Consider the following 22,685-nt stretch of genomic DNA (forward strand, 5'->3'; position numbering starts at 1 on the left):
CGTTATTTTATTTCAGTTTTTCTGATCTCTTTCATTTAGATTTTCTAGATCCAGCAAGCCACATTATAAAAAATAGTGACCAATTGCAGCTGGAGTGGTTTAAAGAGGAATACTCCATGTTTCTGGGTTCATTCTTTTAAGGGGCTACCTACCCTTCTTCAGAGAAGCTATTCTTCATCAAAGGGTAGCTATTGAAATACTCAGCTTTCCCAACTGTTCCCAACATGCCCACCCTTTCCATTTAGGGGAGTTAGGTGTTCCCTGTGAAAAGTAAAAAAGAGCCACTGTATATGAGAGGCGTTCTCAGTGTGCTCCTTTCATAGCACATGCATGTTTGCTTGCACGCACACATGTACACACTAGAAATATTAGTCCAGTTTCTCATCTTAGGACAACTGATGAAACTCCACTGACTTCAGTGAAGCTAGGCTGAATTGTACTAGCTGAGAATCTGGCCCTTGGACTGAATTAGAGCTGAGTGGAAAATGGTGTTCCCATCTTGTGAACATTTTTGAGATTTTGAAAAAATGCCTGTTTTGTACTGGAATGAAAGTGAGACCTTCCGAAAATTAGAGAGAGAGAGAGAGAGAGTGTCACCCTAGAACCACTAGTAAATTGGTAGTTAGGGCACTCACTTGGGATGTGGGAGACCTAGCTCTGCCTGGTTCAGACCAAGGACTTAAATGTGGGTGTCCTATAACTCAGATGAATGCTCTCCCACTCGTTCTGATTTTAACCAGAAACTTCATCCTGAACTGAACAATCTTCCCTGAACAAATGCTTTATCAATAGGGGTACGTTCCCGTGAAAAGTTTTTGTTTAAACTAGTTGTCTTTTTCTAACATAAAGCTGGTTTGTTTGAAAAATTCCCACTTAGCTGCAGTCTGAATTTACCCACCTCCTGGAGTTTACATTTAACTTAAATAACAACAAACACAAGACTCAGTCAGTGCTTCCTCCTGTTCCTATGGTTTTTTTTTTCATGCCTTGGCCCTTAGTTCTGCCATGAGAGCAACTCTTGTCCCATTTACAGTCAGGAGCTGAAGCTAATAACACCCACTTAATTTGGTTGCCAGGATGAGTCAACAGAATGGCTGTGTATCTCTAGGCATCTGACAACCTGTCATAAACAGATTGTTAAGGGTTAATGTCTCTTGTACCTGTAAAGGGTTACCTGTCCAGTACAAAGGCTGGTCAGGAATGTGGACTTTTGCAGTCTATGACAATTATTCCATCCCCATGCTACTGCGGGAAGACTTGTCCAACCAGGTGAAGCGGGCCAAGAGAGAGAGAATGGTTACCCACAGCCAAACCAGGCAAGCTTCCAGACCCATTCCTGTTCCTAAGCCGTCCACTGAGGCCCCGTCTGTGTTACCGGAGACCCAGACAGAGGTAGTGGACCCGGATCCCCTGCCAACTACTGAAACAGCCACAGTGACTCCAGTCCCAAACCAGGAACTGGAAAAGCAGCCAGCACCGGAACCGTTGCCAGCACTGACGACAGTGCTTGCAAATCCATCTTCAACCCCAATGCCAGAGGGTGCCAGCGAGCCTGAACTGGCAGAAGCAGCGGACAACCACACCCAAGAGGCTCAACCAGAGCCTGAAATACCCCCTGGTGCACCAGCGGAGAGCGGTTCACCAACCACGAAAACAGCCCCATCACCTACATTGCTTCCAGAGGGACCAAGCCCAAGTCCCCAGTCTAAGGAAGAACTGGTGTCTCCAGCTTGAAGGGAACAGTTCCAGACTGAGCAGGAAGCAGATGACAGCCTTCAGAAAGCTTGGGCGGCGGCACGGAGCACCCCACCACCTCTCAGCTCTTCTAATCGATCCCGGTTTGTTGTAGAACAAGGACTTTTGTACAAGGAAACTCTTTCTGGTGTACACCAAGAAGACTGGCACCCGCAAAAACAGTTGGTAGTTCCAACTAAGTACTGGGAAAAGCTCTTAAGCTTAGCCCATGATCATCCCAATGGCCATGCTGGAGTGAACAGAATCAAAGACCGATTGGGGAAGTCCTTCCACTGGGAGGGGATGGGCAAGGACGTTGCCAAGTATGTCCGGTCTTGTGAGGTGTGCCAAAGAGTGGGAAAACCCCAAGACCAGGTCAAGGCCCCTCTCCAGCCACTCCCCATAATTGAGGTCCCATTTCAGCGAGAAGCTGTGGATATTCTGGGTCCTTTCCCAAAAAAAACACCCAGAGGAAAGCAGTACATACTGACTTTCGTGGACTTTGCTACCCGATGGCCGGAAGCAGTAGCTCTAGGCACCACCAGGGCTAAAACTGTGTGCCAGGCCCTAACAGACATTTTTGCCACGGTAGGTTGGCCCACCGACATCCTTACAGATTCAAGATCTAATTTACTGGCAGGGACCATGAAGGAACTGTGGGAAACTCATGGGGTGAACCACTTGGTTGCCACCCCTTACCACCATCAAACCAACGGCCTGGTGGAAAGGTTTAATGGAACTTTGGGGGTCATGATACGTAAATTCGTCAATGAACACTCCAATAATTGAGACCTTGTGTTGCAGCAGTTCCTTTTTGCCTACAGGGCTGTACCACATCCCAGTTTAGGGTTTTCACCATTTGAACTTGTGTATGGTCACGAGGTTAAGGGGCCATTACAGTTGGTGAAGCAGCAATGGGAGGGGTTTACGCCTTCTCCAGGGACTAACATTCTGGACTTTGTAAGCAACCTACAAAACACCCTCTGACACTCTTTAGCCTTTGCTAAAGAAAACCTAAAGGATGTTCAAAAAGAGCAAAAGGCCTGGTATGACAGACATACCAGAGAGCATTCCTTCAAGGTAGGAGACCAGGTTATGGTCTTGAAGGCACAACAAGCCCATAATATGGAAGCATCATGGGAAGGGCCATTCACAGTCCAAGAGCACCTGGGAGCTGTTAACTACCTCATAGCATTTCCCACTTCCTCCCTAAAGCCCGGAGTGTACCATGTTAATTCTCTCAAGCCCTTTTATTCCAGAGACTTACAGGTTTGTCAGTTTACAGTCCAGGGAGGAGATGACGCTGAGTGGCCTGACGGTGTCTACTACGAAGGGAAAAAAGACGGTGGCGTGAAAGAGGTGAACCTCTCAACCACCCTGGAACGTCTGCAGCGGCGACAAATCAAGGAGCTGTGCACTAGCTTCGCCCCATTGTTCTCAGCCACCCCAGGACAGACTGAACGGGCGTACTACTCCATTGACACAGGTAATGCTCACTCAATTAGAACCCCACCCTACCAGGTGTCTCCTCATGCCCAAGCTGCTATAGGACGGGAGATCCAGAACATGCTACAGATGGGTATAATCTGCTCATCTACCAGTGGACGGGCATCTGCAGTGGTTCTGGTACCCAAACCAGATGGAGAAATACGCTTTTGCGTGGACTACCGTAAGCTAAATGAGGTAACTCGTCCAGACAACTATCCAATGCCACGCACCGATGAGCTATTGGAAAAGTTAGGATGTGCCCAATTCATATCTACAATAGACTTAACCAAGGGGTACTGGCAAGTACCGCTAGATGAACCTGCCAAGGAAAGATCAGCATTCATCACCCATGCGGGGGTGTATGAATTTAATGTACTTCCTTTCGGGCTGCGAAATGCACCCCCCACCTTCCAGAGGCTGGTAGATGGTCTACTAGCAGGACTGGGAGAATATGCAGTTGCCTACCTCGATGATGTGGCCATCTTTTCTGACTCCTGGCCCGAACACCTAGAACACCTGGAAAAGGTCTTTGAGTGCATCAGGCAGGCCGGACTAACTGTTAAGGCCAAAAAGTGTCAAATAGGCCAAAACATAGTAACTTACCTGGGACACCAGGTGGGTCGAGAAACCATAAACCCCCTACAGGCCAAGGTGGATGCTATCCAAAAGTGGCCTGTCCCAAAGTCAAAGAAACAGGTCCAATCCTTCTTAGGCTTGGTCGGGTACTACAGGCAATTTGTACCACACTACAGCCAAATCGCTGCACCACTGACCGACCTGACCAAAAAGACCCAGCCAAATGCAGTCAAGTGAACTAAAGAGTGTCAAAAGGCCTTTACCCAGCTTAAGGCGACACTCATGTCTGACCCTGTGCTCAGGGCCCCGGACTTTGACAAGCCATTCCTAGTAACCACAGATGCATCTGAGCGTGGTATAGGAGCAGTGCTCATGCAGGAGGGACCGAATCTCAACTTCCATCCTGTCGTGTTTCTCAGCAAGAAGCTGTCTGAGAGGGAAAGTCACTGGTCAGTCAGTGAAAAGGAATGCTACACCATTGTGTACGCCCTGGAAAAGCTACGCCCGTACGTTTGGGGACAGTGGTTCCAGCTACAGACCGACCAAGCTGCTCTAAAGTGGCTTCATACTGCCAAGGGGAACAACAAAAAACTTCTTTGATGGAGTTTAGCTCTCCAAGATTTTTATTTTGAAATTCAACACATTTCAGGAGCTTCTAACAAAGTAGCTGATGCACTCTCTCGTGAAAGTTTCCCAGAATCCAGTAGTTAAAAAGTGTTCTTAAAATGTAGAAGTCTGTTAGTTATATACTTAGTAGTATATGTAAAGGTGCATGTGTTGTATTAATCAGTTTATTTTAGAGTTCTAGGAAGAAATCGCCGCCAGCGAGGTTCCCCACTGTCTGCAATTTGGGGGGCGTGTCATAAACAGATTGTTAAGGGTTAATGTCTCTTATACCTGTAAAGGGTTACAAGCAGGGAACGAGACACCTGACCAGAAGACCAATCAGAAGACAAGATACTTTTAAATTTGGGCGGAGGGAAGCTTTTGTGTGTGTTCTTTGTCTGTTGTGTGTTCTTCTCTCGGAGGGTCTGAGAGAGACCAGACATTACTACAGGCTCTCTAAGTTTCTTTTCTAATAGTAAGTAAAAACAGGCAGTTTAGGTTTTTTGATTGTTTTACTCTATTTGAAATTGTGGATCTGGCTGGTTAACTTTTATATGTGTAGTTGCTGGGAATATTTTGATTTGTATTGGTACTGGTGGGAAAGTCTCTTTCTGGTGTCTGTAAGCTATAGGACCCTGTATATTTACATCTTAAAGTTACAGAGATAATTCTTTACTTTTTCCTTTCTTTTATTAAAAGATTTCTTTTTTTAGAGAGCCTGATTGATTTTTTTTCCTTGTTTCCCTTGTGTTATTCCAGGGGATTGGGATAACTCACCAGGACGGGTGGAGGGGGAGACGGGAGGGGGAGAGAGAGAATCTCCCTTTGTTTTCCTTGAATCTGTTTGCCTCTTTGTGGAAGGGAAGGGAGATGTGTCTCTGTATGGTGATTTAGAGGTTGGATCAGTATCTCTCAGGATAGCCCAGGGAGGGAAATTCTGAGAGGGGGAAAGGTGGGGGGAATGGTTTATTTCTCCTTGTTTTAAGAACTCAAGGGATCTGGGTTCTTGGGATCCCCAGGGAAGGTTGGGGAGGTCATAGTGCCCCAAAACACTATATTTTTGGGTGGTGGCAGTGCTACCAGATCTAAGCTGGTAATTAAGCTTAGAGGATTCAGGTGCTAGTATCTCATTTTCTGAACTCTAAGGTTCAGATCTGAGAAAGAATGCTATGACACAACCTGTCAAGGAAAAACATTTTAAAAGCCAGCTCTGCTGGTTACTTACCTACTAAAATTCAGGCCACATTTGTTTGTGGGGAATACACCTCTCTGTGGTGAGTTCACCTCTCAGGATTCTAAGATTTCCTTTTTGTGGCTTAAAACCCCTTTTTTCCCCCTTCAATTTTACTATTCCAACCACATTAAAAATTTCACACTTCTTTATACTGAGAGAAGACCACAGAGTTAATCAAAATAATACAGCCAAGGGTAACAGAACTGGTTGGGATTTTTAAAGAAATCAGAGGGATTTAAGAGCTGAATTCTCATTGAAAGTCAATGGGAGTTGGTATTTAATTCCCTCAGCCTCTTTAAATATCCTACTTGCTAATATGAAATAAGAGTACATATTCTTTACTGTGGACCAAAAGTCTAAGCATTCTGGATGTGACGGTGCAAAGTTACCCCTTCCATTGATATCTTTTTATGAAATAATCTTTGAAATGAGAGAGACTCTTTTAAACTGTGTGGTAGGACAGGTCTGGGAAGAAGTAAATTTGTGCCTTTATTGGGGAAGGGGGTTTCGGGGTTAATGTAGAGGAGATTTGGGTTCTATTCCTGGCTCTGCGAATGAGCTCCTGTGTGGCTTTGGACAGGCCACTCATTCTGTATTCCCTGATATCCCCACCTTAAAATAGGAGTAGGCACATTGACCTTCCCTGGGAAAGTATGATGATTATTGTTGTCTCTATCACTTCATAATTCTGGACCAGACTTTAATGGTATTTATGTGGCTAAAGATGCAGATATCTTATAGGCCCTTCTTATCTTTTTGCCTTTTCATATTCAATTAGGGGAAATGGGTCACCATACCAAATACTTCAAAAGGTGTAAAATTTGCTCTATATAAATACTGTCCATAGCAGGTCCATAACTAAGTACAGATCAAAATGAATGTACTTCCTATACAGCTATGTCATCCCATAGTCCACACAGTCATATTTTCATCTTCTTGTGTACACCAGGTACATATTGGTAATGCCTCAGGCAGTATTGAAGGTGATTTGTATTCATAGATTACAATTTAAAAACTGTCTTCTGGTCATTTTAAATGATTCTTTTTAGACATACAAAGCCCCAAAAACACAGGAAAAGAGGAATATGAGGGGAGGAGGTGGAGGGGAAGAAAAACCTTGAAAGATTTCTATTTAGCCTTTATTGTATTACAGTGAGGGAGAACTAAATTCTCAGCATCTGCACAAAACAGCATCAGAAAATAGCCAGTTGAAAGGCATTCAGTGGGCAAAATGTTAACAACTTTGGCAAGAGGCAAAGACCAAATGACACCCCAGGCAAGGAGCATCTTTGGCACTCCCTCTCTCCCACCTCCATTTGTTAAACTTTTGAATACTTTATTTTTTGTATTGCATATGTAGCCTATTTCATGACTTTGATGCACAATTTGAATGCATGATTTATCTCTATCATATAAGAGATTCTACAAAGATCCAGAACATTCTAGGAGGTTAATGAAAAATGAACCCACATACAGAATACCTGACGCATTTTATTTCAAACATTCTATTTCCCCTTTTGTCACTAACAACAAAAACAGCACCCGAAGCCCAGCTCCCCAGGCAATCACCTGAGTAGCCTGCCCCTAAATCTGGCCCTGCCCCCAAGTTACATCACAGAGTTTCCTTCACACATGAATCTCTCACCCACCCTTTCACAACACTGACTTCTCATTTCCTAAGATCTCTTGGAGAGTGCTTTTTTGGGATCAGGATCCACTGCAGTGGAAGCAGCTGGGACTAGATGGCCCAACACTGGGTATGGACATCTTTCTACTGGCCTTGCAGGTTGCTAAGAGAAAATGATATGACATCAGGGTTTATTACCTGTCCTCTGAAGGTGGGATCCTCCTGCTAAAGGGGACCTCCAGTGCTGATATGAATACAGAGATTCCTGGTGCCTCCCCTCCAGTAGAGATGCACTGCTATGGAGGAGGGCTATGGGGCGAGAGCTCTGCAGAAGCACAGTCTCCAACTGATTCCTTGGGGTCTATGAGGTTTGGAGGTAGTTCCAGCAATCAGTTTCTAGGGGGGAAAGCAGGAAGTGGGGCAGGAGTCCCTTCCTGTCCACCCAATAAAACGATGAGAGGGAATCTTTACTAGGAAAAGTTTTTGAAGATCCACTGACTTTGCAGTATTTAATGTGAGAGGTGTTGACCCTGCCCTTTGTGGTGACCTGTTGAGAACACCGTATGTTGAGCTGTTAACATTTCTCATTTCTTGCCTCACTTGGGTGTTGCCCATGGCTACACACTGGAGTACAATATATAGCTTTGTAGAAACATTGTTGATAGTGTTTTTTAACATTGAAAAATATAGCTACAGTATGCATTACACTGGCTGATGTGTACGAAAATAACCTAATGAAATTTCCCTGAAGCGTTAGCAATAGGAGTATGTAACATTTGTTAAGCCATTTCTGCCCTGTTACTCCATCACATGCACTCTTTGACAGTACAATCCCAGATGGACAGCATCTGCACAGCTCATCAATTTCCTAAAGATTGTTAATACATAAAAAATGCAGGTCCTTAGTATAAATTAAATGCAAGCTCTATATTAGCCTAATGTCGTACTTAAAAAACAAAAACCCCAAGATCCATTAGAAACTACTTTAGGTTTTTCATAAGGCTCCTTAATGTCCCACAACAAATAAAATATGAATCTCAGTGGGCTGCAGTGTAATAATGAGGACAGGAAATTGAAATAAAATAGTGAAAAAGGATTCTGTTCAGCTCTTATGGTAATGTGTTTGAGGAATTCAGCATGGTAAAGTCATTCAAGAGAAATGAGCTAAAGAAGTGGGAACAGATCCTCAGCTGATATAAATTGATGTAACTCCATTTTGTCACAGTTATACTGATTTACTCCAACTCAAGCTCTGGATGGCTGCATTCTTGATTCAAGAGGGAAGAATTTAAAGAGAGCAAAAATAATTTTCAAAGTTAGGCAGCTAGTCATCTAGAGGAGAATCTGTAAAGGTAAATACCCTTGGCTATCAACTATAGCACGATATGAGCAAAAAGAAGGAATATAGAAAAAAATGTTAGTGTGTGGGAATATTACCAGGCTAGTTGAAATTTCATTTATTAACATTATAATCCATTTCCATTTCAGTAAATAAGTGAAATTTAAAACTGCTATGGTAGAAAAGAAGGTTGAATGGTGGGAGTGAAATGAAGGGATTCAGCATTTAATGTTTCAGACTCTCTGCCAATTTTAAATTAAACAATTTTACCATGAAAAAAATCTTTAAATCTTGACTTTAGGGTTCAATGGTGGGATACTGGGCCAGACCCTCAGCTGCTGTAAATGGCCTTAGCTCCACTGAAGTCAGTGCTCAGTAATGCTGATTTATACTAGATGAGGATCTGGTCCCCTGTCTTTTCTCATCATATTGAGATTAAATAAATGTCTTTCAGCTTCATTCATATAGTGTTTTGAAAGTTTAGTGTGCAGTTCTGTCTCTGTGAATAAATATTTTAATGCAAAAACCACCCACCTTCTGAATTTTAGAAGGGAAGGTGCGACTGTACCATTATACATTTATCTTGGCTTCATATTTATTTGTGGCCTGACTAACATCTTGAAGATCATATCTAGTAAAAAATAAAACTAACATGTTAAAATATTTAAAGGATTCCTTAATATTTTAGTACTTCTCAATAGTAAAACCATGTTCTTTTCTCAGAACAAAAGCCTGAAAAACAAACTCCTGTCGGGAAACAAGCTTTGTGGTATTCATGCAGAAGAGGTGAGTAGAGTTTCTTACTGTTCTAATTCTAATACACCTGGAAAGACAGCTAGTGTTCAAAGAGCCCATTCATCTAAAATCTCCTCTCATGTTCTTCCATGACAAAAGCATACATCAGGAAACAAAATGCAGTCTCTGTTTTTAGACAAAGTAAATCCATAGTTTAGATTTGAGGTCATTGGAGGAGATTGTCTGCCAAATCCTAGGCTCAAAAGCATTGATTTTTCTCCATTGGCCTCAATACCAAAAAGTAGTAATAACTCCATTGTTTGAATAATTTTAAAGAATTCTTAATAAAGCACTGGAGAAATTATTTTTAATGTTAAAACAGTGTATGATTTAAAAATCCATGCATGGCACTTTATCAGATATAGAATAAGAAATGGTACCTCTGCCAAAGAGCTGGCAATCTCAGACAGACAATATAAAAGCTCTGATTCTTCAAATACTTAAGCATGTAAGTATTTTTACTCATATGAACAGTCATGCTAGCTACTAATGGGTGCTGTTGAAGTGAGTAAAGTTATGCACTTATTTGAGTAGTTCCCTGTAGTCAACAGGAGTACTCAAATGAGTTACTATTGATTCCCACACTCTCAAATAAGAATCAAGCCCCAGTGATGTAAATCAGGAGTAACTTCAATGAAATCAAACTAGAGAAGCATAAAAATAGAGAAGAGTTATCAATAAAAGTGTACTCTAGGGAATAATTATGCATTACCAAGAAGATAGGCAAGATGATCTAATAATAATAATAATCTTTTCTCTCTCATTCTGATGAGTCTGCAGAAGTCAGTGCATGTTGCTAGAATACCACAAAATTATCACACTTGAATCAAGTACATTTTAATTCAGAAACAGATTTGAAAACTTGTATTTTCAAAGTTATAAAGCCAGATACATAGTCTAAATAACTGATTTCCATTTATTTCAAGTGAGCTACACCACGGGAGATCTAGCCCATTGTATCCAAGAAATCGGCAGCAGTCAGAAGCAATAGATTCTTTTCTCTCACTTTGTTCAAGCTACATCATCATAACTTTCTGGTTTACTCTACAATATTTGGTTTTAAATGTATTTTTCTCTCCCTTTATACCATGGAATTAAGTCCTGGCCTAAAAATATGATAGTGTTATTTTTTTTCTCTTGCTAATTTCCTCAGGGTTCATCACATCTTGAATTTTTAGTATTATTTAACTTTATTTTTTTCTATTAGCTTTTGCATCTTAATTAAATACATTTGAATATTTGCAACATAACTGTGTATATACCAGCACTGACATCTACATTTAAATGGAAAAAAGGGAATTTGACTTTCCAGTGTTTGATATGAAATCAGTGTCAATCAGTATATTGCCAATAAATCTTGTCTTTATTCTGGGAGTTTGAAGTGGTCAGAATCAGAACTGCTTGCAACCCGTCTCTAAAAATTCTCATTGATGTATCTTTCAAGTTAGAGCCCTCTTAAAATAACATACATTTTTAAAAGTAAGATGTGTTTTAAAAAGACCTCTCTATCTCGATATCTGTTTACATGAGAGACCAGATTAGCTGAGGTGGAGTTTTCATCAAAATGAACAGCAGGAGAATCATTGTGAATCATACACATGGATGTTAAGAAACCTAACTGTAACATTGCTCCTTATGGACCAGCTGGTGTCTTCCTGCTTCTGCAGACATAGAAGAACCGAAAGTGCTGAGAATTGCATTGGTTCCACCTCACAAGGGAGAGTTAGAAATTACAGGCAGCAAAAGCATTCCAGACTTCACTTTGCCTACTGGGGAGCTCTACTTTCTCTATGACACCCTAAGGAGGGAGGGAGGCATGGCAGACCATTCTGAAGGAGGGGTGAGGCAGTGGCCTGCAATCCAGATCAACAGGCCTTATTCTCTGTGTAGGATGATTACAGTTGAGAGCAGTAGAGAGATTTCATTAATTTCTGTGGCTCAAACCAGCAGGTTGGAGGAGATTTACCGGAAATCCCCACATACTCGCACATTATTTTCAAATTGATGCACAATATGAAATAGAATTAAATTTGGAGGCAGTTTATTTGGAAGCACTATATTTTAGTGCATCTAATGAAATGCACCACTTATTTTTATGGTGCCAAGTTCTGAGGTTTTTCCTCAGTGCTTTACCTAGTGAATTGCCTTCAAATCAATTCTTAAATTGATTTATGGAAAAGCTAAGTAAGGAATTTAGGATTTAACCCATGAACAAACTACTAATTTATTAGCCCAACAATATGTGACCTAACTGAAAAGCACTTATTAACATACAGTACAGTATGAGAAACCAATGGAATTCTTATAATGCACAGTACAATTCATAGTATAGTATGGTATGATATGCCTTGCCGTCAGGGAATTTCAAAGAACTGAACTCTGGATTATACAAAGAGCCTGTGGTAGCAGATTGTGAATGTGCCTTACTTTTCAAGTGCCAGGACATTAAGCTTTATAGGTAGTCTTTATGAATTATGTGTTAAACCTGGCCAGCACAGCTAGAATGAGATGCTGCCCAGTGGGTGCTGTAGTCTTGCCAGGATTCAATGGGGTAAGACAGGGAAATACATTCTGTTTGCTTCTGTTCTGAATAGGAGTAATATGCAGAATGAAACATGAATACTAGGTGGATGCTGGTGTGTCACTCCCTCTGATAGTAGAACAAAATCCCTTTAGGCTGAGGTGTATGGAATAGCATGGTAGTAGGTTACCCTTTCTTTTTGTCCTTTAAATGCTACTTGGAAATCCTGCTCTGCTGACTGCAAAGGGAGAAGAAAAGGTAGAAATTCTGTGTCCTCCTTGCACCAGCACGGTAGAGGGCAGAATCCTACCTTACATCCATAAACTATTAGAAGGTGAACACATCCCCCAGTGTCAGCTCATTGACCTTAGTGGAGTTCACTAGGGATGAAATTAGCTCTATGAATATTAATTTTACCAGCTAGTTGTGCAATTAGCAAATGGGTGATACTAATATAAGTATAACCTTTATTTTGCTGTAGCTGTTCTCTAAGAATCACTGGGACTTTTACACTAAAAACTAGCACAGCATCAACAATCTAGTGTTGAATAAAAAGCTGCCACTATTGTCATGATTGAAAGGTGTGTGTCTGAAACTGTCTCAGAATGTTAGTCAGTTACAGATCTGATAAAGAGCCACAGGGTTACAGTGCTGCTAGTATCAATTATAAAACAGACATAGTGTTTTCTACTAGCATGTTCAGGAAAAAGCTGGTCAATGTGATCTTAGACATCAGCTGGTAAGACATGACGAAAGGTCTTCTCATTAACAAATGCCAGTGTTGATTAGTAATGAAGCCAGCAAGCGATGCTATGTGAGCTGTACAGCTAGCAAGAGACATTTTCCCTTTGAAGGTTGATTTTAATGTTTCTGGAAGAGTGGGCCAAAGCTCAGGATTTTAAATTCCTTTTCAAAGGCTAGCCTTCAGTTTGACTTACAATATAATACCTCACACCTGTGCCCACCAATCTGGCATCTTTCCTCTATTCAGTCTTCTTAGGATAATTCAGTGTGGAATAGCAACCATGCTTTCATATATATAATGTAAAGTAACTATTTGTGTGTTCATTTGACATCCATGGTTTGTTGTTGGAGTATAAACAATTGAACAGTTAGCTACGAGTGACTGGAAAATGCTGCAGACCCCCCTACCTCTGAGCTACTGAGCGTGAGAATTTTCTAAGGGAGTGACTTTTAGACTTTCCTATAGATCAGTGTAGACCTGGCCTCACTTAAAAGATCCCAGTTATGGAGAATGTGCCAACTCCTTCGATAAGTCATACTCAGGGTTGATATCCCTTTTCAATAGACTTGGGATGAGTTTTGAATTTAATTCCACAAAACTCTAAGTCTGAGATCATTCAATACCATGAAGAAGATGTCATTAAACGTGCAAATTGTTGGGGGCAGGGAGGGTGTTAAAAACCTCACCACAGCAATAAAAACTCCAAAACAGCTGGCAATGAAGTACTTAAGAATAGTATCTAATTTGAAGACCTGTTGGAATTATTACAGTTGTGAAGCCAAAATTACTTTATTTGGGCTGGCTCCTCAGATGAAGGAGAGGGAAATATCGTGGATAAAGGAACTCAGTATAGTTCAGATCCTGTTTTTTAAAACCTTTAAAAATATATATAAGAAGAGTTGAATACATGGATTTGAAATTAGTTTATTAACAAATATTTTTTCTTAAAATTAAAAAAAACAAAACAAAAAACACCTTTCTGGGCCAGATCCTCAGAGAACATGAATCAGCATAGCTTTGTGGACTTTATACCAGCTGTCTATATGATCTGTACAATACAACTCACACAAAGTACAAATAAACACATAATAGTAGAAGTCATTAAACGCTTCTGAATATTCTCACCCATGCTGCCTTCATTTGTGCTTAGTTGTGAACATTTAATAAAATCTTGTGTCTGAAATAGATGAGTTAAACTAACTGCATGTAACAATGTGATAGCTTGTGAATGTATTTTAATTGGAGGTCACCTTTTAACTCTTCCTTGGGTCCCATAATTGGTTTAGACATGCTGTCCTTGCAAAGAATGTATGTGTGTGCATTCAAAAGAAAAAAAAAGAGAGAGAAAGAGAAATGACTTTTTGATTTTGCTTCACTTTTGTTGTCTGAGCTAAATTCATTTTTCCATTGTCAGAATTTGCTGTCATCTCTCCCACAGGTTCTCAAATGTAAATGATTTTAAAGATTAATTTATTATCTTCTATTTGCAGTCTAAGAAGATCCAAGCCCAGCTGAAGGAGTTTCGCTATGGAAAAAAAGATTTGATTTTTAAGGTGAGTTTATATTACTAGCGCTGGCTAAAGTATTTACTTACAGTCCATATAACATTACAATAATCCAGTGGCATGATAACTGTCTTTATTACTGGAGAAGTGAGAAATCATTTCCTTAACTGTCAACATAATGAAAGAAGCTCAAAACTCTGAATCACAGACATCATTCCCATAGTGTGTTCTCTGAAATCCCCTCTACTTCATTGCTGAAGGGACAATGCATGGTGTTACAGTGCTTCCTGTGGCAAAGATAGAGGTGATTTCAAAGCTTCAAAAATTCTGTTATCTTCATCATTATTTAAAATTAAAGTGGAAAATTATTTAGCTTATGATTATTTACATTAAAATGCCTACATAGACCAATGTCCCAGTCAGTACTCTGCCAGTGACCCAAATCTCTCCCATTGTTCCACAGGTTCCTGTGAAGAGCTTTTTATCTTTCTAATTGAGCAACAGAGCATTTTATGGCTGCCTGGTGGTTTCTGTTTAATTAGCAGTCCTCCATGCTAAAGCTGTGCAGGGTAACATTTAAAGAAAAGTGTTCTAATGTTTGTGACAAGTAGACAGAATGACTTGTGATAAACATGGAAAATGAAATGTTATCCTGTAGGCATCTGGCTTTTATCCATCTACATACCCGCTCTGCTGAAATTTTTTTCTGCAACTACAGCTTCCTGGAAACAAAATGAAGTATCTATTAGGGATGTGCAAATCAAATTTAGCTTCAGTCTAATTCACATAAATACCCAGAAGTTCAGATACATAGCTAAACATATCCAAATTCCTCTTTCTAAAACCAGGCAGATAATATTATTATGAGGACAGGTTGTCTCACAGAATTATGCATACTTCCTACTTCTGGTCTTTGCTGGAACCGGAGCGGCTCTAGTATTTTGCCGCCCCAAGCGCAGCAGGCAGGCTGCCTTTGGCGGCTTGCCTGCGGTAGGTCCAAGGTCCTGCAAATTTGGTGGCTGCCTGCAGGAGGTCCGCCAAAACCGCGGGACCAGTGGACCCTCTGCAGGCATGCCGCCAAAGATAGCCTGCCTGCTGCCCTTGCGGCGATCAGCAGAGTGCCCCCCCGTGGCTTGCCACCCCAGACACGCGCTTGGCATGCTGGTGCCTGGAGCCGCCCCTGGCTGGAACCTAAAAGGAGCAGAATTAGAGGTAGGCCGTAGGCATGAAAATCCTTATCTGAATTTTCACTAACTTTAGGCAGTTTCACAAGGAATTTGAAAAATTTTCTCTAAGCTAGATCCAAGGTTCTGAAAATATAACCAATTTCTCTGGAGTCCCAGTTCATTACCTTATCTAGTGAACCATGCTTCTCCTCATGAAGGATGGACCTGTGGTTGAGGCACAGGGCTGAAGACCAGGAAGGGGTCAGGAAGGGATTTTTTTTCCTACAGTGTATCTGGGGTCTTTTGTCTCCTTCCTCTGAAACATCAGAGATGGCTGCAGCTGGAGATGGGATACTGGATGATGTAGGGGCAAGGGTCTGAGGTGACACCAAACATTCTCTCTCTCAGATTCTTGGCTGGCTGGTTCTAGCGCATGTTCTCAGAGTGTAACTGAACAACATATATAAAGTTGGGAAGGAATTTTCCTCCAGATCAGATTGGCAGTGATCTTGGAGACTTTTTTCCTTCCTCTGCAGCATGGGATGCAGATCAGTCACTAGGATCATCTCAATCTCCTCCTTACCATTGCAGGGGCGTGGGGGTACTGGGGCACCTTAGTCCCTCCTATTCTTTGCCTGTGGAACATAATAATTTAGCTTCCTGTAATATTTCAGTTGTTGGATTTAGTGTTTAGGTGCTCAGTGGAGGTGTTGGCCTGTGCTATGCTGGAGCTCAGCCTAGATAACATGGTGGTCCTTTCAGATCTTAAACTCTGTGAGTTTGAATAATAGAATATCAGGGTTGGAAGGGACCTCAGAAGGTCATCTAGTCCAACCCCCTGCTCAAAGCAGGACCAATCCCCAATTAAATCATCCAGCCAGGGCTTTGTCAATCCTGACCTTAAAAACCTCTAAGGAAGGAGATTCCACCACCTCCCTAGGTAACTCATTCCAGTGCTTCACCACTCTCTGAGTGAAAAAGTTTTTCCTAATATTGAGTATTCTATTTTAGGCTGTACCATAGCCAGGGTGAACTTAGGCAAGTAATTTCATCTCTTTGTACCTTAGTGTCCTCATATACAAAATGAGATAATAATGTTCATTTACCTCCCAGAGATATTGTGAGGATAAATACATTTACATAAAGCATTTGAGCTCCTTAGATGGAAAGTGCTAAAGAACTGTAAAATATCCATTGGAACTCCTGAATCCCACACATGAAGGAGAACTCTCATTATTTACCAGAGAATCCACAATATCTCTAGAGAAGAGCTGAGTTGTAAGAAACCTTCATTACTTTCACTTGTTAATTTGAAATTTGCCTTGTGTTTTATTTTAATAAAGTTTGTCAAGTTTGCTTAAAAAAAGGAAAGAGAAAAATGGATCTTTAGGCTAAAGTCCTCTACTGTAGCACTGCAAGGTGAGATGCCAGCAACAGCAGAACAAAATAAATTTGTGAATTTCTGTGCATGTACTTCAGGGATAGACTGCCCCTCTCAGAGAAACTGTCAGTTGTAACAACAGTTGTGTTCATAAAATTGCGAAATGTGGAGTATAATCCCTTAGGTTTGAAGCAGAGATCTCAAATTCTGTAGTTGCATAGATGAGCTGATAGTTTTTCACACCTTCTGTGCTCAGTTTTCGAGGTTTCTGTCATTGCTGAGAAATTCCCAGACCTTTTGAAGAATGGGTGGTGTTCCTACCACTACTTTCCTCTGATAGAAGGCACCTTCATTCTCTGCCAAGGGTTCAGTAGGATCCCTTCTGAATCTGACAGAAACAAGAATACACTGAATCCCTGCATGCCCTGGCCATTCAATTATTTACCTTTGGGCTACACTGTAAGTAGTTGCAGCAAAGATAAGGTGCCACAGGATTCTTTGCTGCTTTTCCAGATCCAGACTAACACGGCTACCCCTCTGATGCTGTAAGTAGTTGATCCCTCTGGTAGAAGGGAGGGTACAGTCGCATTGTGAACAGATGTTCCTCCAGCTGGGATCTTCCACCAGCACAAAGCATAAATAAATTTGGCCCATGTTGTAATTGGTGGTGCATACTATGCCATTAAGGAGCTACTAGCATGGCCAAGAAGTGGAAGAGCAGATTCCCCTATTTAAAAAATTTAGTTTCGATGGGTGCTGTACTGAGAGCTCTGGAGAATAAACTTCTCTGTATAGTGATAGAACTATAGAACAGTTGAAGGCTCTTATAGTGCTCCACACAGACAGCCTCAAACATGACTTCTGGGGATGACCATGATGACTCTATGGGGGAGAGAACACTTCAATCTATACTCATTCAAACATTGTTTTCTCTGCTGAAATCGCCAAGAAGGGCACCAGTTGTGGTGGTGAGTGGTTTTTTGGTTTTGGTTTGTTTTTTTGCATGGCGAACACTCCATTGGCCACCAGAAACTTGTTCTCCCATTTATTTAAAAAGGTCACAGGATAAATAGTATCTGTTATCATCACTGAATTTCTGTTCTGCTTGCAGCTGTAAAAAATAAAACGGTAGCTGTGTCTCCTCTAATTCTCCAATGAATCAGTTAATAGTGTCAAATATTAACCTGACTCTGCAATAGCATCTTATCAGGTTGCAGTAAATAAAATGTAAAGTAATAATAATACTAGCACTTACAATCCACTTTATATTTTCAAACTACTTGACAAATATGCACAAATCAACCTTCCTAGCCTCCTTTAAAGGCACAGAAGTACAATTAATTATCACCATTTGACAGGTAGGCAAAGTGAGACAAAGGTTAAATGACTTGCCCAAGGCTATAGAGGCAATCAGTGTGTCAGATGGGATTTGAAGTTGAGTTACTGGCTTTCAGCCCAGTGGTCAGTCCACTCGAACATGTTGCATGGAGAGTATTGAGACCATTATTTTTAAAAGACGCAAACTGTAATTTGCTATGTGTTGAAACCAGAAAAACTAAGATCATGTAGTGCCAAATTTCAGCGCAGGCCTCTTATTGTATAGTCCCACTTGTACAGCAAATTACCTCACAAAGACAGCTACAATTTCTCTCTGAGTCCATTTGAATTATATTAGTAGCCCAAAAACCCTGACTCAGCAAAGCAATGTAAGCATGTGCTTAAGGGACTGAAGCTTAAGTACTTTGCTGAATCAAGGTCTGGGTTTGTTTCAGGCATTTATAACTATTTTTTCAGGTTGCTTCTCGATATATTGATGAGAAAAAAATCAGATTTTTTAATTAATTAAAGAAAATCATTGATTGTATGCATGTGAAAAATACAAAATGTAAACATAGGCTTGATATAAATTCAGGATAGTGAAAAAGAACGTTCAGTAATTGCACTCATTGTGCAGTTTTATACAAATCCTTTATTATTTCTCAATCTTTTTCTTAGTGATTTCAACTGTAATTTGTACAAAATCTGAATACTTGAGTATGTTTTCAGTTTGTTTTTGTGATGTATTTAAATGGTTCTGCTTTATAGTTTCAGAAGTGCATATTTCATGTATTGTTTAATCCATTTTACTTCTTTTCATTTAAGATTCTAAGGTAAAATAACAATTGTTTCTCTATATAATAGCTGGTGATCTGACAAGCTAATTATGTGTCAAAAGCTTCAGAAAGTAAAGATAAAACAAAAAGGAGAAAAGGAATTTTAAAATGCTATTGGCTGAGATAATGAAAGAGTTCTATAGAAATACACCACACATCCACTGGAATACATGTAATTAAATCCCCTAGACTGCCTTGATAATCTCTATTGCTACATTTTAATTCTTTAAGTGGCTTCAGTGCTTAGGAAGAGTTCTAGGTAGACAGTCCTGAAAATAGAGGTTTTCTACATATGCAATTGCTATATCCTAGGCAATAGCAGCATAAGCTTTGTTTGCCAGCATAATTAAAACTTCTATAGTACAAGGCGGGGAGCCCCATTTCCATAACTATGTAGTCCCTGATTTATCTTCTGAGACTGCTGGAAAGTTCAGTTTGTGACAATGTTTCTGTGATTTGATCATTATGCACATAAAAATGGACTTCCGTTTATATTCCAGGAAGTTCCCATAGATTTTGGTGAAAATTGAGGATGCTGAGCACCTCAAAGGAGACCCTCAGTGCTCCTCAGGATTGAGTCTCATCATATTATTTTCTTGAAAGTGGGATTAATTTGTCAAATTGTAGAGACTTGGAAGACATGATAGGATTAAAGGAAGCAATGTTTTGTTAAATCACCTGCAATGAGGACACGATAAGTCTCCCTATTCTGAGCAATACTTCAGTATGTGAATAAATTAAGCATGTACTGAAGTGCTGTCCTGAGGAGGGATGGCCTGTTGTATTAATTTAGATGGAATATATGGAATAAAGGTGTTGGCATAACCCAGTCATTGTCCAACAACGTTAAACAAGGCTTGAGGACTGGTATATAGAGACCTCAGCTTGCTCAGTACCATGGCACATGTCATAAACAGATAGTAGGAGTTAATAGAACAGAAGTACTTTTTATCTCTTTTGCCTGTAAAGGGTTAACAAGATCAGTGATTCTGGCTGTCACCTGACCAGAGGACCAATCAAGGGACAGGAAACTTTCAAATCTTGAGGAAGGGAAGTTTTTGAGTGTGCTGTTAGATTTTGGTGGTTGTTCTCTCTGAGTTATGAGAGTGACCAGACGTGCAACCAGGTTTCTCTCCAATCCCCCTGATAAAGGTTCTTATAGATTCAAAATAGTAAGTACTAGGTGATAAGGTGAGTTAGGCTTATGTTTGTTTTCTTCATTTGCAAATGTGTATTTGGCTGGAAGGAGTTCAAATTTGTATTTTGCTGAAAGGATTTTAATTTGTACTTGTATACTTAGGCTGGGAGGGTATTTCCAGTGTCTATAGCTGAAAGACCCTGGACCTATTCCATCTTAAATTTACAAAGATAATTTTTACTGATTTTTCTTTCTTTTATTAAAAGCTTTTTCTTGTTTAAGAACCTGATTGTTTTTTTATTCTGGTGAGACCCCAGGGGACTGGGTCTGGATCCACCAGGGAATGGGTAGGGAAAAAAGGAGGGAAGGGGGAGAGAAAAGTTAATTTTCTCTCGGTGTTAGGATTACTTTCTCTTTCAGGGAGAGCTTGGGAGGGGGAGAGAGAAGGAGGGGGGAAGGTGAATTTTCCTCTCTGTTTAAAGATTCAAGGAGTTTGAATCACAGTGATCTTCCAGGGAGGGGAAGCCTGGGAGAGGCAACGGTGGGGGAAAGGGTTTTCTTTCCTTGCGTTAAGATCCAGAGGGTCTGGGTCTTGGGGTTCCCTAGGCAAGGTTTTGTGGGGAGCAGAGTGTACCAGGCACTGGAATTCCTGGTTGGCAGCACTACAGGTCCTAAGCTGGTAATCGAGCTTAGAGGAATTCATGCTGGTACCTCATCTCTTGGATGCTAAGGTTCAGAGTGGGGAATTATACCATGACATGGTTTGCAGCGTGTGGGATAGATAGATAAGATAGAATCCAAAAGCCAATGAGGTTTTTATTTCTCTGCCTGCTAGCTACCTGCAGGCAGACTGAGGTTTGGGTTTAGAAACAAAAGCCAGTAGGATTTTTTCTTTCTCTTTCCTTGCTAGCTGTGTGTAAAGCAGGCTAGAGGAGATTGTTTTAAAAGCAAACGTTTGCAGTTTTTTTGGTCTCTCCCTTCTGAGTACTCTGGAGGCAAAGGCATTAGGGTTTAACAAGGATCTTTGTTAAACAAAGGAACTCCAGTTGTGAATCACCATACACCAGCAAAACATATTTGCAAATGAATGGTTTTTTTTCTTTCTAACTCTGTCGGGAATAGCTGGGTAGAAGGAGTTAAAAAGAAAACTCTGTTGCTAAGCAACCCTAAGGAGGCAACCGAGAAGCAGCATTTCAGGCAGTAAACAGCAGGGGGCGCCCCAACACAAGAAAGCAGAAACCATGACTACCAAGGACACCCTGAAACAGGAATGGGCAAAATTGGAGGCAGAGGAACAAATCAAAGATGCAGACCACAAGCGAGATATGGAAAAGAAACTACAAGAATTATAAATAAAACAAAAAGAGATGGAGCTGAGAGAAAAAGAAAGAGAGGCTGCCCACAGGAGAGAGCTGGAGATAAAAGAAAGAGAGAAGGAAGAAGGAGAGGCTGCCCACAAAAGATAGATAGAACTCCAGAGGGAGGCCCACCAGCAGGAATTAGAACAGGCTAAGCAGAAGAACACAGCCAACCCTAACAACCCTTCACCAGTTATTGTTCCACATCCCAAGAAATTTCCCACCTACAAGGCAGGTGATGACACTGAGGCCTTCCTAGAAAATTTTGAAAGGACCTGCTGTGGGTACAACATCTCTGAAGACCGTACATGATAGAGCTGAGGCCATTGCTCAGTGGACCCCTAGCAGAGGTGGCGGCTGAAATGCCTAAGGAGAACATGAACGATTATAAACTTTTTCAAACCAAGGCCAGAATCAGAATGGGGCTAACACTTGAGCATGCCCGTCGGAGGTTCAGAGCCCTAAAGTGGAAACCAGATGTGTCATTCACCCAACGTGCCTACCACATTGGAAAGAATTGTAATGCCTGGATATCAAGAGCCAATGTTAAATCTCTGGTCGACATGCACCTCCTAATACAATTGGAGCAGTTCTTAGAGGGTGTTCCGGAGGAAATAGAAAGGTACATCCTAGATGGAAAGCCCAAAACTGTCACCCGAGGCGGGGGAGATTGGAGCCAGATGGGTGGAAGTGACAGAAAAGAAAAGAGCTACTATCAAGGGGAGCGAATATCACAGGGGGCACACCGACAATAAACCCTATACCGGAGGGCAACCCAAGACCCCACCTACAACCCAAGGAAAGCCGCCAACTCCCTATTCTCTCATCTCACCAATCTCCAGTAACCCACCTCGGCCCAGTGACCAGTCAGCTGGGCGATGCTTCAAGTGTAATGAACTGGAACATATAAAGGCCAACTGCCCCAAGAACCCCAACCGAGTGCAGTTTATTATATCTCCATCACTCCAAAGATCCCCAGGCCCAGATGCCTCTCAAATACCCTCGGAGTGAAGGGAAATTTTGAGAGTGGGCGGAAGGAAGGTTATCGCGTGGAGAGACACGGGTGCACAAGTGTCAGCTATCCACCAATCCTTGGTGGACCCCAATTTCATCAACCCAAAGGCCCAAGTGACAATTTACCTCTTCATGGCACAAGCTGTATACTTGCCTACAGCTAAACTGCCTGTTCAGTACAAAGGCTGGTCAAGAATGTGGACTTTTGAGTCTATAACAATTATCACATCCCCATGCTACTGGGGCAAGACTTGGCCAACCAGGTAAAGTGGGCCAAGAGGATGGGAATGGTTACACGCAGCCAA

The 22,685-nt window shown here is 41.2% G+C and overlaps 1 protein-coding gene across 5 annotated transcripts in view; it reads left to right on the top strand.

Moving 5' to 3' along the window:
• Positions 1-22,685, top strand: part of LUZP2 (leucine zipper protein 2) — a 360,723-nt gene that overhangs the window by 229,544 nt on the left and 108,494 nt on the right. For all 5 annotated transcript variants that reach the window (XM_030560188.1, XM_030560187.1, XM_030560184.1 and 2 more), the window contains exons 6-7: positions 9,328-9,390; positions 14,156-14,218. In XM_030560188.1, coding sequence (XP_030416048.1) covers positions 9,328-9,390; positions 14,156-14,218 — 126 coding nt within the window. The remainder of the gene's footprint in view (positions 1-9,327; positions 9,391-14,155; positions 14,219-22,685) is intronic.

Source organism: Gopherus evgoodei, chromosome 4, assembly GCF_007399415.2.
Source record: "Gopherus evgoodei ecotype Sinaloan lineage chromosome 4, rGopEvg1_v1.p, whole genome shotgun sequence".
Taxonomy (NCBI): Eukaryota; Metazoa; Chordata; order Testudines; family Testudinidae; genus Gopherus; species Gopherus evgoodei.